Source organism: Muscardinus avellanarius (assembly GCF_963383645.1).
Source record: "Muscardinus avellanarius genome assembly, chromosome: 16".
Classification (NCBI taxonomy): domain Eukaryota; kingdom Metazoa; phylum Chordata; class Mammalia; order Rodentia; family Gliridae; genus Muscardinus; species Muscardinus avellanarius.
In genome coordinates, this window is record NC_137802.1 from 16,201,593 (window position 1) to 16,214,282 (window position 12,690).

At 52.1% G+C, this 12,690-nt stretch overlaps 2 protein-coding genes across 2 annotated transcripts; both read right to left on the reverse strand.

Annotated features, from left to right (window-relative positions):
* Positions 1-7,775: 7,775 nt before the first annotated feature.
* TMEM95 (transmembrane protein 95) lies at positions 7,776-8,974 on the reverse strand (the record flags this gene model as incomplete). The annotated part of the gene is made up of 6 exons (XM_080713138.1): positions 7,776-7,867; positions 7,981-8,061; positions 8,187-8,207; positions 8,305-8,385; positions 8,536-8,592; positions 8,809-8,974. 6 exons carry the CDS (start codon positions 8,972-8,974, stop codon positions 7,776-7,778), a joined length of 498 nt encoding a protein of 165 aa, XP_080569264.1.
* Positions 8,975-10,778: 1,804 nt separating this feature from the next.
* Positions 10,779-11,585, reverse strand: KCTD11 (potassium channel tetramerization domain containing 11; the record flags this gene model as incomplete). The annotated part of the gene is made up of 1 exon (XM_080713141.1): positions 10,779-11,585. The coding sequence occupies exon 1, from the start codon at positions 11,475-11,477 to the stop codon at positions 10,779-10,781; it is 699 nt and encodes a 232-aa protein (XP_080569267.1). The 5' UTR covers positions 11,478-11,585.
* Between the last annotated feature and the right edge of the window lie 1,105 nt (positions 11,586-12,690).

A 12,690-nucleotide genomic window follows, 5' to 3' on the forward strand; every position in this document is an offset into this window, starting at 1 on the left:
TGTCCCAGCCTCCAAAGTACTGGTTACAAGTGTGTGCCGCCATGCCCAGCTCAATCCCAAATATTTTATATAAATTTATTTGGACTTCACAATAATCCTATATTTCATTGAATTTAAAATATCAGTCAGATATGGTGGCACATGGCTGTAATCCCAGTGTTTAGGAGACTGAAACAGGAGGGTCACAAGTTCAAGGACAGCCACAGAGAGCTATGGAAGACTCTCAGTAACCTACTGAGAGCCTGTTTCGAAACAAAAAATTAAAAAAGGGCTTAAATGCCGGGCGTGGTGGCGCACGCATGTAATCCCAGCATTCGTGAGACTGAGACTGGAGGATCAGGGTTTCCAGACAGTGAGGCCCTCCGCAATTTAGTGAGACCTTGTCTCAAAATAAAGAATAAAAATCAGATGCCGGGCGTGGTGGCGCACGCTTGTAATCCCTGCGCTTGGGAGGCTGAGACAGGAGGACCGCGCAGGTTCGAAGCCAGCCTCAGCTACTTACTTAGTGAGGCTCTCAGCAACTTAGTGAGATCCTGTTTCCAAATAAAATAGAAAATGGGTCTGGGAGTATAGCCCGGAGGTAGAAAGCCTCTGGGTTCCACCCCCAGTACCACCAAAAAAAAAAAAAAGAATAAAAGACAGGACAGGGGGTGTAGCTCAGAGGTTGAATGCCCCTGGGTTCCATCCCCAGACCCACACACACACACAAAAGGGCTTGAAGTATAGCTTAAAAGTATAATGCCCCAGGGTTAATTCCCCAATATCAAATATATATGCAAAAATATATATTAAATACCTATATATCAAATATATATGCAAAAATGCTTATTTAAGCTATGGCATGCCTCTGAGACGCCTTTTAAGTCCAGGTGTGGTGGTGTACATTTATAATACCAGTACCTAGGAGGATGAGACAGGAGAATTGCAGGTCCAGGGACAGCCTCAGGAAATAGTGAGACTCATTAATTTAGTGAGATCCTGTTTCAAAATAAAAATAAAATAGGGCTGAAGAGGTAGCTCAGAAGTAGAATGCCTCTGGGTTCAATCCCTAGTACCACGCACATGTACATTATCTTTATTTAAAAGACGAGGAGGAGCGCCGAGCGCCGAGCATGGTGGCACACTCTTGTAATCCCCGTGCTTGGGAGGCGGAGACAGGAGGATCGCGCTTAAGAGACCCTGTTTCCAAATAAAAATATAAAATAGGTCTGGGAGTGTAGCCCAGAGGTAGAAGGGTTTCCAGGAACCCCAATACCACCCCCCCAAAAAAAAAGACAAGGAGGCCTAGCGTGGTAGCCAATTCTTATAATCCCAGCATTCAGGAGGCTGAGACCAGAGGATTCCAGGATCAGAGGATTGTAGTTGGCATACAGGCTCAGCTACTTAGCAAGGCCCTTCACAACTCAGTGAGACCCTGTTTCAAAAATAAAAAGACCCAGCATTTGGGAGGCTGAGACAGGAGGATCTGGGTTCACAGACAGGCTCAGCTACTTAGTGAGGCCCTCTGCAACTTAGTGACACCTTGTTTCAAAATAAAGAATAAAAAATAGATCTAGGGGTGTAGCTTGGAGGTACAATGCCCCTGGGTTCCATTCCCAATAGCATAGTAATAATAATAATTAATAATAATAAATTATTATTATAATGTATAAAAATAAAAAATTAAAAATAATATATAAAAATAAATAAATAAATAAATAAATAAAGACAAGGAGGAGGCAGCTTGGTGGTGCATGTTTGTAATCCCAGTACTTGGGAAACTAAGACAGGAGGATCACAGGTTTGAGACCAGCCTCAGCTACTTAGTGAGGCCTTCGGCAACTTTGTGAGATTCTGTTTCAAAAAAAAAAATTTTTTTTAATGGAAATATGGGCTGGGGGTGTAGCTCCGAGGCAGAATGCTCCTCAGTTCAATCCCTGGTACTGAAAAAAAAAAAAAGAAAAGAAAAGAAAAAGACAAGGAGGGCAGGGCAAGGTGGTGTACACTTGTAATCAATCCCATTACTTAGAAGGGTGAGACAGGAGGCTGGGCGTGGTGGCGCACGCTTGTAATCCCTGCATTTGGGAAGCAGAGACAGGAGGATCGCGCAGGTTCAAAGCCAGCCGTGCTGGCTTAACAGACCCTGTTTCCAAATTTAAAAAGTATAAAAATAGGTCTGGGAGTGTAGCCCGGAGGTAAAAGGGTAAAAGGGTTTCCAGGAACCCCAGTACCACCAAATAAATAAATAAATAAATAAATAAATAAATAAATAAATAAATAAATAAATAAATGGGTGAGATAGGAGGATTGCAGGTTCCAAGCCATGACAAGCAATTTAGTGAAGCTCACAGCAACCTAATGAAACCCTGTTTCCAAATAAATAAAATCAGGCTGGTGTAACTCAGAATTAGAATGCCTCTGGGTTCAATTCTAGTATTAAATAAATAAGTGAGTAAATAAATAAATAAATAAATAAATAAGGAGGCCATGCTCGTAATCCCAGTACTTGGGAGGCTGACACAGGAGGATTGCCGGTTCATAACCAACCTCAGCAACTTAGTGAAGCCCCATTCCAGAATAATCAATGAAAAAAAATAGGGCAGAGGTAGAATGCCCCTGAGTTTAATTCCCAGTACTATAAAAAAAAAGATGAGAATGGCTGGATATAGTGGCACAGGTCTGTAATTCCAGCACTTGGGAGGCTGAGACAGGAGGATCGCACAGGTTCAAAGCCGCCCTCAGCTACTTAGTGAGGCTCTCAGCAACTTAGTGAGACCCTGTTTCCAAATAAAATATAAAATAGGTCTGTGAGTATAGCCTGGAGGTAGAAAGCCTCTGGGCTTCACCCCCAGTACCACCAAAAACAAAACAAAACAAACAAAAAAAGCTTTGGCAAGTCAACAAGGCTCTCAGCAACCTCATGAAACCTTTCTTTTCTTTTTCTTTTTGTTTTTTTCTCTTTTCCTGTGGTACTAGAGATGGAACCCAGGGGCATTCGACCTCCGAGCTACACCACAAGCCCTATTTTCTTTTTATTTTTAAATAGGGTCTTACTGAGTTGCAAAGAGCCTCACTAAGTAGCTGAGGCTGTCTGGGAACTACAATCCTTTGGTCTCAGCCTCCCAAATGCTGGGATTACAAGTGTGTGCCACCACACACGGCTCTTATTTTTTCTTTGAAACAGGGTCTCACTAAGTTTCGGAGGACCTCACCAATAACTGAGGCTGTGTGCGAACCTATGAACCTGTCTGCAAATCCTCCTGTCAGCCTCCCAAGTACTGGGATTACAAGTGTGCACAACCATCCCCAGCTCTTTTTTTTTTTTTTTTTTTTTTTTTTTTTGCGGGTCTGGGGATGGAACCCAGGGGCATTCGACCTCCGAGCTACACCCCCTGCCCTATTTTTTTATTCCTTATTTTGAAACCGGGTCTCACTGAGTTGCAGAGGGCCTCACTAAGTAGCTGAGGCTGTCCACGAACCGTGATCCTCCTGTCTCAGCCTCCCAAATGCTGGGATTACAAATGTGTGACACCACGCCCAGCTTTTTTTTTTTTTTTTTTTTTTGGTCCTGGAGATTGAACCCAGAGATATTCTCCAAGCTACACATCTAGCCCCATTTTATTTATTTAAAAGTAGGGTCTATTTTTTTTTTTTTTTTTTTTTTTGTGTGGTACTGGGGGTAGAACCCAGTGGCTTTCTACCTCCTGGCTATACTCCCAGAGCTATTTTATATTTTATTTGGAAACAGAGTCTCACTAAATTGCTGAGCGCCTCACTATGTAGCTGAGGCTGGCTTTGAACCTGTGTGATCCTCCTGTTTCAGCCTCCCAAGCACGGGGATTACAAGCGTGCGCCACCACGCCCAGCTCTGAAAGTAGGGTCTAAAATAAAACAAAAGCTGGGCGTGGTGGCGCACGCTTGTAATCCCAGCATTCGGGAGGCTGAGACCAGAGGATCGTGGTTCTCGGACAGCCTCAGCTACTTAGTGAGACCCTCTGCAACTCAGTGAGACCCGGTTTCAAAATTAAGAATAAAAAATAATAGGGCAGGGGGTGTAGCTCGGAGGCAGAATGCCCCTGGGTTCCATCCCCAGACCCGCAAAATAAATAAATAAATAAATAAATAGATAAATAAAACAAAATAAAATAAAATAGGGCTGAGGGTGTAGCTCAGAGATAGAATGCCCTGGATTCAATTCAGTACCACACACACACACACACACACACACACACACACACACACACACACACAGGAAAAGAACTGATACCAAGATTGAGGGTATTGCTTAATGGGAGAACACTTCCCTAGCAAGGCTCTGCGGTTTGATTCCCAGCACTACAGAAAAAAAAGAAGAAGAAAAAAAGAGGAAACAAGCAGAGAGAGAGAGGTTAAAGAACTTTCTCAAGGCCCATTAAGCATCAGAGTCAGGATCTATATCAGGCAGCTTAACTCCCAAAACCTAAGTTCTTAGCCATCATTGTGTGATGCTAGACTGGAAGTTGCGAGCACCGTGGAGTTTGGGAGGACCACTGCATCACTGAAGACGATATGGATTTGAGGGGAGCACAGAGCACAGAGTCAAATGATGCACTGGAGACTAGGTTCACTGTGAGGGAGTTTAAGTGAACTGAGGACCATGAGCAGGAGGAGACAGGACAGAGGTCCATGAAGAATAGGCAGAACTAAAGCTGGGTGTGATGGCGCACGCTTGTAATCCCAGTGCCTGAGAGGCTGAGACAGGAGGATCGCACAGGTTCAAAGCCAGCCTCAGCTACTGAGTGAGGGCCTCTGCAATTTAGTGAGACCCTGTTTCCAAATAAAGGATGAGCCAGGCGTGGTGGCACATACTTGTTATCCCAGCACTTGGGAGGCTGAGACAGGAGGGTCGCACAGGTTCAAAGCCAGACTCAGCTACTTAGTGAGGCTCTCAGCAACTTAGTGAGACCCTGTTTCCAAATAAAGTAAAAAAAATAGGTCTGGGAGTATAGCCCGGAGATAGAAAAGCCCCTGGGTTCCACCTCCAGTACCACAAAAAATAAATAAATAAATAAAATCATGAAGAATGAGCCAGGCATGGTGGCACACATTTGTAATCCTAGTACTTGGGAGGCTGAGACAGGAGGATCATACAGGTTCGAAGGCAGCCTCAGCTTCTTAGGCTCTCAGGAACTTAATGAAAGACACTGTTTCTAAATAAAATATGTAAAAAAACAAATAGGTCTGGGAATGTAGCCCGGGGGCAGAAAGCCCCTGGGTTCCACTTCCAGTACCACAAAAACTAAAAATAATAATAATAATAAAAATCCCTGCGCTTGGGAGGCTGAGACAGGAGGGTCGTGCAGGTTTGAAGCCAGCCTCAGCTGGCTTAAGAGACCCTGTCTCCAAATAAAATATAAAAAATAGGTCTGGGAGTGTAGCCCAGAGGTAGAGGGCCCCTGGGTTCCATCCCCAGTACCACCAAAAAAAAAAAAAAAAAAAAAAAAAGAATGAGCCAGGAGTGGTGGCACACATTTGTAATCCCAGTACTTGGGAGGCTGAGAGAGAAGGATCAGACAGGTTCAAAGCCAGGCTCAGCTACTTAGGCTCTCAGGAACTTAGTGCGACGCTGTTTCTAAATAAAATAATAATAAGAAAAGAAAAACAAGGCTGGGGATGTAGCTCTGAGGTAGAATGCCCCTGAGTTCAATCCTTAGTACTGCACACACACACACGCGCACACACACACACACACACACACACACGCACGCAGAACCTGCTAGGTGTGGTGGCTCACATTTGTAATCCCAGTACTTGTGAGGCTGAGACAGGAGGATTGTAGATACAAGACCAGCCACATCAGCAACTTCGTGAGACCCTCAGCAATTTAGCAAGACCCTGTTTCAAAATAAAAAATAAAGAGCTGAGTGTGGTGGCGCACGCTTGTAATCCCAGCATTCGGGAGGCTGAGACAAGAGGATTGCGGTTCGCAGCCAGCCTCACCTACTTAGTGAGGCCCTTTGCAACTCAGTGAGACTCTGTTTCAAAATAAAGAATAAAAAATAGGGCTGGGGGTATAGCTCAGAGGTCAAATGCCCCTGGGTTCCATCCCCAGATCAGCAAAATAAATAAATAAATACATAAATAATAAGATAGGGCTGGAGGTAGAGCTCAGAGGTAGAACCCCTGGGTTTAATCTCCAATATCACACACACACACACACACACACACACACACACACACACACACAAGAATGGGCAGAACTTCTGCTCTACTAAATGTTGGGTGTGAAAACAAGGACAACTCCAAAATGTTGAGTTTGGACGGGGGGGAAAGCACGGGAGGGCGCGGGATAGCTCCCTCCCCAGCTCCCCAGCCCCGCCCCGTACCACCCAGTCTGGAGGTGCAGTCTGGAGGAGCCCTGTGCTGCCAGGCAACCAGAAAATGGGGCCTCTCACCCCACCTTGACTGAAAGAGTTGATGAACGATCGTGGGCAAGTTGTGTGATAATCTTGTATGAGCTCTGGGTCTCATGTAAAATGAATTGAACTATAACATGTAAAAAAATAAAAAGTAGATCCTAGCCAGGCATGGTGGCACACACTTGTAATCCCAGCATTTGGGAGGCTGAGACAGGAGGATCGCCGCCAGCCTCAGCTATTTAGTGAGGCCTTTTGCAACTCAGTGAGACCCTGTTTCAAAATAAAGAATTAAAAAATAGGGCCGGGCGTGGTGGCGCACACTTGTAATCCCAGCATTCGGGAGGTGGAGACAGGAGGATCGCAGTTCACGGACAGCCTCAGCTACTTAGTGAGGCCCTGTGCAACTTAGTGAGACCCTGTTTCAAAATAAAGAATTTTAAAAAATAGGGCAGGGGGCTGTAGCTCGTAGGTCAAATGCCCCTGGGTTCCATCCCCGAACCCGCCAAAAAAAAAAAAAAAATAGGGCTGGGGGTGTATGTAGGTCGGAGGTGGAATGCCCCTGAATTCCATCTTCAGTACCCCACACACCTACAAAAAAGTATGTCCTCTCATGGAAAGGGTAGGAGGTCCTCTCTCCATCCCTAAGCCTGTGTTATATTGAGCGGCTCCATTCCCTCCTTCCCGTTCTGCCCTCCCCACTGCAGACAAAGACCAGGCTGGGAGGAGAGTGTAGACAGCAGGTTTAGTTGGGCCCAGCAAGAGGGAGGCCTTCGCAGGAGGCCAGGACTGCTCGGTGCAAGCAAGGAGGACTTGTGCCAGTCGGAGGGACCGAACGCCAGCAGGCTGACTGATGTGGTCTCAACCCAGAGGGAGGGAGTTTTTCAGAACTCTCATTCCCGGATTCCCAGTCATAGGAAGGCCCAGAGCAGCCTCTGGGGCAGGCAGCCCCGGCTTTCCGGGAATGGAGGGAGGGAGGCGTGGGAGTGCTGGTGGTGTGAAGGGGATTCTTTCCCTCTGTAGATAATTTCCTGGCGTGGTCCACAGCTCTTTCTGATTGGCGGAGGGCTGGAGGGGAGGAACTTTCCAACTGTATGTGCCTGGGTTCCTGGAGGCCGTCTGAGGTTGGGATCGATCATGGGGATGTTTGAACACGGAAACTTCAGCTGCAGGACTATGGAGGGAGGCTGGTTTCTCCCTCAGGGATGTGCAAACCGCAGGTACACACTCCTTAGTGCCAGAGGTGAGGAGGCTGCCGGCATCTTCACAAGTCGCCCTTTGCTAGGAGTTGGCGGGACCTGAAGACAAAGGATGGTGTCGGAGGGTCAGAGAAGGGGGCTGGGAAGGTCGGGGTGGAAAGTTCCGGGTGGGAAAGGTGGCTTCCTGCCCTTCTCCCGCAACTCACTCCACGAGGAGGCTCAGAGCACCCAGGAGCAGGACAGCTCCAGAGACCGAGCAGAGCAGAACCCTGGCTTCCCAAAGGTCGTGGCTTCCTGCAGGGAACCCAGAAGGCCGGCGATGATCCTGGGGACCACGCCCGCTGACGCCCGGGAGCTTTAGGGCTCTGGGATCTGGGTGGTGCGGGGCGGAGCTGGGGAGTAAGGACCTGGGACGCAGCGCTTTCGGGGCCAGCAGGGCGCCTCGGTGGCCTCGCAGGTGGAGCAGTTGTACAGGATGGTGCTGCCCCCTGCAGGAGACAGCAGGAGCAGCACTGGCGGGGAAGCCACCCTTCCAGCGGCCCCACCTTCTCCCCAGCTGCCCCGCCATCCCGACAGCCCCAGGCCCTTGCTACCCTTTCCCTTTTCTACGCACGGCAGGCGGGAGCGCAGAGAGCTGGAATGAAAGACAAGAAGGGGGCAGGGCTGATGAGCCGCTCGGCCGCGTACCCCTTTGCCCCAAATCCCTGATGCAAGCCCTAACCCACAGGTACCTTCCCGGGTGTACTGCGGGATCTTGGTCTGTCGAAGCCATTGCCAATATGAAGGGAGAGAGGAGATGGACCCTTTGATCTCTGGGGAGGCAGAGAACAGCTATATGTCCAAGCCTCATCGCCAGTTCACACACTCCCTGCACACAGCCCCCAGCCCGGGCAGCCCGCCCCAGCCTCCTCTCTCTCCCTGTCCTCCCCAGTTCCTAGGTTTCCCTTTCCCTTTGACCTCACCTATGACCCTCAGGACTCTGTGGGTCTTCTCTGTGACTTTGTTCATGGTCACCTCATCTGTAGAGATGGGCAAGGACTCACGATTCCCTCACCGGCCAGCCCAGAAGGCGATTCTGGGGCTACCTCCTCCTTTCCTGGAGTTCTCCCAGAGGGAAAGGCTAGTGTGTGTCCAGAGAAGGCTGTGGACTGAGGCAATGCCCAGCTGGAAAATCACGTCTCCTCCCCGGGGCAAGGGAACTGTTGTTTGTCCCTTGCCTGGATGTCTGGTCTTACCTAAAGCAAAGGCTGAGAATTCTGAAGGGGCCCATTTCTTCCAGGGGTCCTCCATCTGGCTGCTGAGCAGAGCCAGGCGGCCGGGCAAGTCATGGTCTGGGAGGCGGCAAAAGATACAGGCCCGAGCAGCTGCCAGGAACACCCCACCTAGTGTCAGCATCCACATGAGGTCTTCCGGAGCTTGGGGTGGGAGCTGACCCCACCCGGGCTAGAAAGGCCTGGGGATGCTCTATGATCCTGGTTCCAGCCCTCTGCCTGGGAGGTTCAAGAATGTTCTAGAATAGTCAGCAGTTCTAGAGTGTTCTGGAACAATGCCAGTGATTCAGCCTTGGCTGGGATAAAGCTGGAATCCAAGGAACTGGGCGCCAGAAAACATCTTTAGTAGGTGATGGGCAGAGAGAGCAGGATTTCAGTGGCAAGGGGGACAGTGACCTTTACAAGTCTGTGGTTCCAAAAGAATTTTATTTTTCTTCTCGTAAACAATCAGTGATAAATAATGACTGAGTCCTCCACAAAGGAAACTGCGTGTGTGTCCCATCCATTCGGGGATCCAGAAATCCCATCCTTTCCCATATCCTCCCCCACTCTCCCCAACTCTTCATCTCTACTTTCTGCCCGGGGCAGCCTTGGGCCTTCCCCAGCTATCTCCTAGCAACAGGCCCATAGTTGCCTCAGCAACCAAGAGTTCCCTACAGGTTCCAGAGGCCCAGCTAAGCCCAGTGACTTCTTTTACCTCTCAAAGGAAGATCCTAGTGACTCAAACGCAAACAGGCCCCTCCTGCTTATGTGATTATGCAGGCACATAAGCCATAAACACACACGCGCACGCACACACACACACACACACACACACACCCTGTGATTAAGTCTCAAGCTACTCACATACATACCACAGATAAACCTGAGCCAGAATAGTTGCTGGGCAACCCCAAACAGGCCTGAACATGCAGAGACCACAGGAGGACCATCACATAGACGCTGTAGTCAGCAACACAGATGACCCAGGATGTCAGCGACCCAAACATCAGCCAGACACACTGGTTAACGTACACAGGAGGAGGTCGGGGCACCAAGAGGTACCTGCTCCTACCCCCGGCTGGCCCCATCTGCGATATGGGATCCTTTAAAACACTTGGAATTCCAGAGGGGTGCTCCAGCCCCCTGGCTAATGGGGATTCTCCTAGCTCCCCATTTCAACCTAGGGTGGGTGTGACCTTTCTGTCTCCCCGGCAGGTAGCTTGGGACACAGCAAAGAATCCCCCTTTCTTTGTTCCAAAGTGTTCTCACCTCTCATTGGTCACCTCATTGGAGACCTCTCGTTGGTCTCCTGGAGGAGAAGCCATGGTCCAGGAGACCACATTAGAGCAATCAAAAGTATCCGCTTTTCAGCCGGGCGTGGTGGCGCACGCTTGTCATCCCAGCATTCGGGAGGCTGAGACCGGAGGATGGCGGTTCACGGACAGCCTCAGCTACTTAGTGAGGCCCTCTGCAACTCAGTGAGACCCGGTTTCAAAATAAAAAATAAAAAATAGGGCAGGGGGTGTAGCTCGGAGGTAGAATGCCCCTGGGTTCCATCCCCAGACCCAAAAATAAAATAAAATAAAGTATCCCCTTTTCCCCAGTGTCCTTCAGGGCTCTGTTAGATTTAACCTGGACAAAGCAGAGCCCCTCCCACACTTTTCCGGGCCTCTGAATACTGAATTTTAACCACGGAGTCATCAGAGGTCCCCAGCCTCAGGCAAAAACAAGCCAAGGGAACCTTCGCTGCCCCTCTCAGGATAGGTGGCCCTCTTGATGGTGATGCGAGAGCCCTCGATGGAGTCTGGTCTGGGCATTCCAGCCCAATCTGGGCTCCAGTCAGGTGCATTGGTACCCTGACTCTCACAGCTCCCATGTCAGAGCTAGAGAGGTTCCAGGAGCCTCCCCCTCTCCCCTCCCCTCCCCCTCTTCCCTACAACCCCGCAGCGTCCTCACTGGCGGACGAAGCGCAGAGATCGGGAGTTAAGCAAGTCCTCAGGGTCCGGGAAGACCGAGTCCAGGCGGAAGCCGTGCTCCAGGGCCACCCGCAGCACCTCTTCCAGGAAGCTCGGGGTGTCCACCACCTCCCGCCGCTCCCCCGGCCCCCCGGTCCACAGTGGCTGCAGCCCCAGTCTGCCATACTCGGCCTCAGGGAGTTCTGCGGGGCGGGGGGCCCACTCCAGACGAAAATGTGGGCCCCCCTCCGCCCTGTCCTCATTGGCCACACCAAATCGGGCCCGCATGGCACCCAGGCAGTCAGGGTCGGTGCAGAAGAGGTTGGCTCGGAAGGTGTCCACCTGGACAGAGCTCAGCTCGTAGTGGTGTGGGCCCCTGCGAGCCGAGAAGTGCACCCGGCGGGGGCTGACGTCCACGTCGGCGTGCAGCAGGGCGGCGGTCGGTGCAGGGCTCCCCCGAGAGGCCTCCAACTCCCGTAGGGCATCCAGCAGGGGCCGGATCTGGTAGAAGTCAGCTTCTGCCCTGAGAAGCGCTGTCTCTCCGTACCCGCGGGGCAGGTCCAGCCGGCCCAGCCGAAGGAAATTGAGGATGTGCCGGAAGGCCTTGCCATCCCGGTCAATGAAGTAGTGCGCTCCTCCTTGGGGGTTGAGGCTGGCGGGCATGGGGGTGCCAGCCCTAAACATGGCCCCTAGCATGGAGTCTGGGAAACGGGTCAGGGTCTCCAAAGTGGTGGAATATAGCGTGCCCCCCACATTCAGGGTCACGGGGCCCCCAAAGGAAGGGGGCGTAGAGGGCACAGGAGGAGGGGAAATTTTGGGAAGTAAGTTGACAAGGAAGGAGAAGGAATGACAGAACTTCCTGGGTGTGTGCGGAATCGGGTGGTGGCGTTCAGACTGACTGGATTGGAGCCACGGCCAGCGAGGTTTGTAGCTCACCCCAGCTCCCTTGGCGGCGGCAGTGGGGTTTCAGGGCACGGAAATCTCAGAAAAGTTGAGAGTACAGTTAAAAAGAGCGGAGGGCAGAGGGCAGCAGAGAGAGGAAGGGAGCTCTAGGTGCGGACGGATCCGATTCTGGGTGGTCGGAGATTCCCTTCTGGGGCCTCCAGACAGCAGGTCTCCGGAATCCAACCAGCAGGTGACGGTGGCGAGCTCAGGGCTCACGGTGCAGGCTCCCGCTTCCCAGTCTCCGGGCGGATCGCGGGGGGCGAGTGCACACCGGGCTCCGGGGGCCAGCCAGAGGCCCTGAGCTTGGCACGGCCGCAGGACACAGACGTGGAGCTGACCCGAGCGGGTGGCGCGCCGCCCGTGCCGGCCGGGGCGGCGATGCGCGCTCAGTCGGAGCGGGGAATGTCTGAGGCTCTGATGGCAGCCGCCGGGAGTCTCGGGGCTCGGGCGCAGCGCCTTCCCCGGGTGCCGCCGCCGCCGCCGCCGCCGCGACTGAGGTCCTCTCCGCCCCCAGGAAGTGGCCTGAGGGCAGCGGCCAGGGCCCCTTTAAGAGGAGCCCCGCCCCCGGGCCCCGCCCCCGCCCTCGGGGCTCCGGGCTCGGGTGGAGGTGGGAGCCGAAAGCCGCCGACCCGGGAGGCGAGACGGGGCGGACGGGCCGGACCGGCGGGCGCGAGCGAGCGGGGGCGGGTGACTCACGCGCGTCTCCCCGGATGTGGCGGCGACCGGCCCCGCCGTCCTCCAGGTGTGCCGGACCTCACGTCTGCAACCTGGCAGGGGCCGCTCAGAAAGCTGAGGTCCTCGCCTGGGGGGCCCGGCCCCCTCCCAGTGGGCGCCGTGGGGAATTCCCGAGGGGGCGGGTGCTGAGCCGACGCATTCCGGGGATGCCTTCCGGCCCGGGTGGCCCGAGCCAGCTCTCAGCATCCTGGTGCAGAGCCAGCTCCCCCAGGGCAGGCCGGTCCCCACC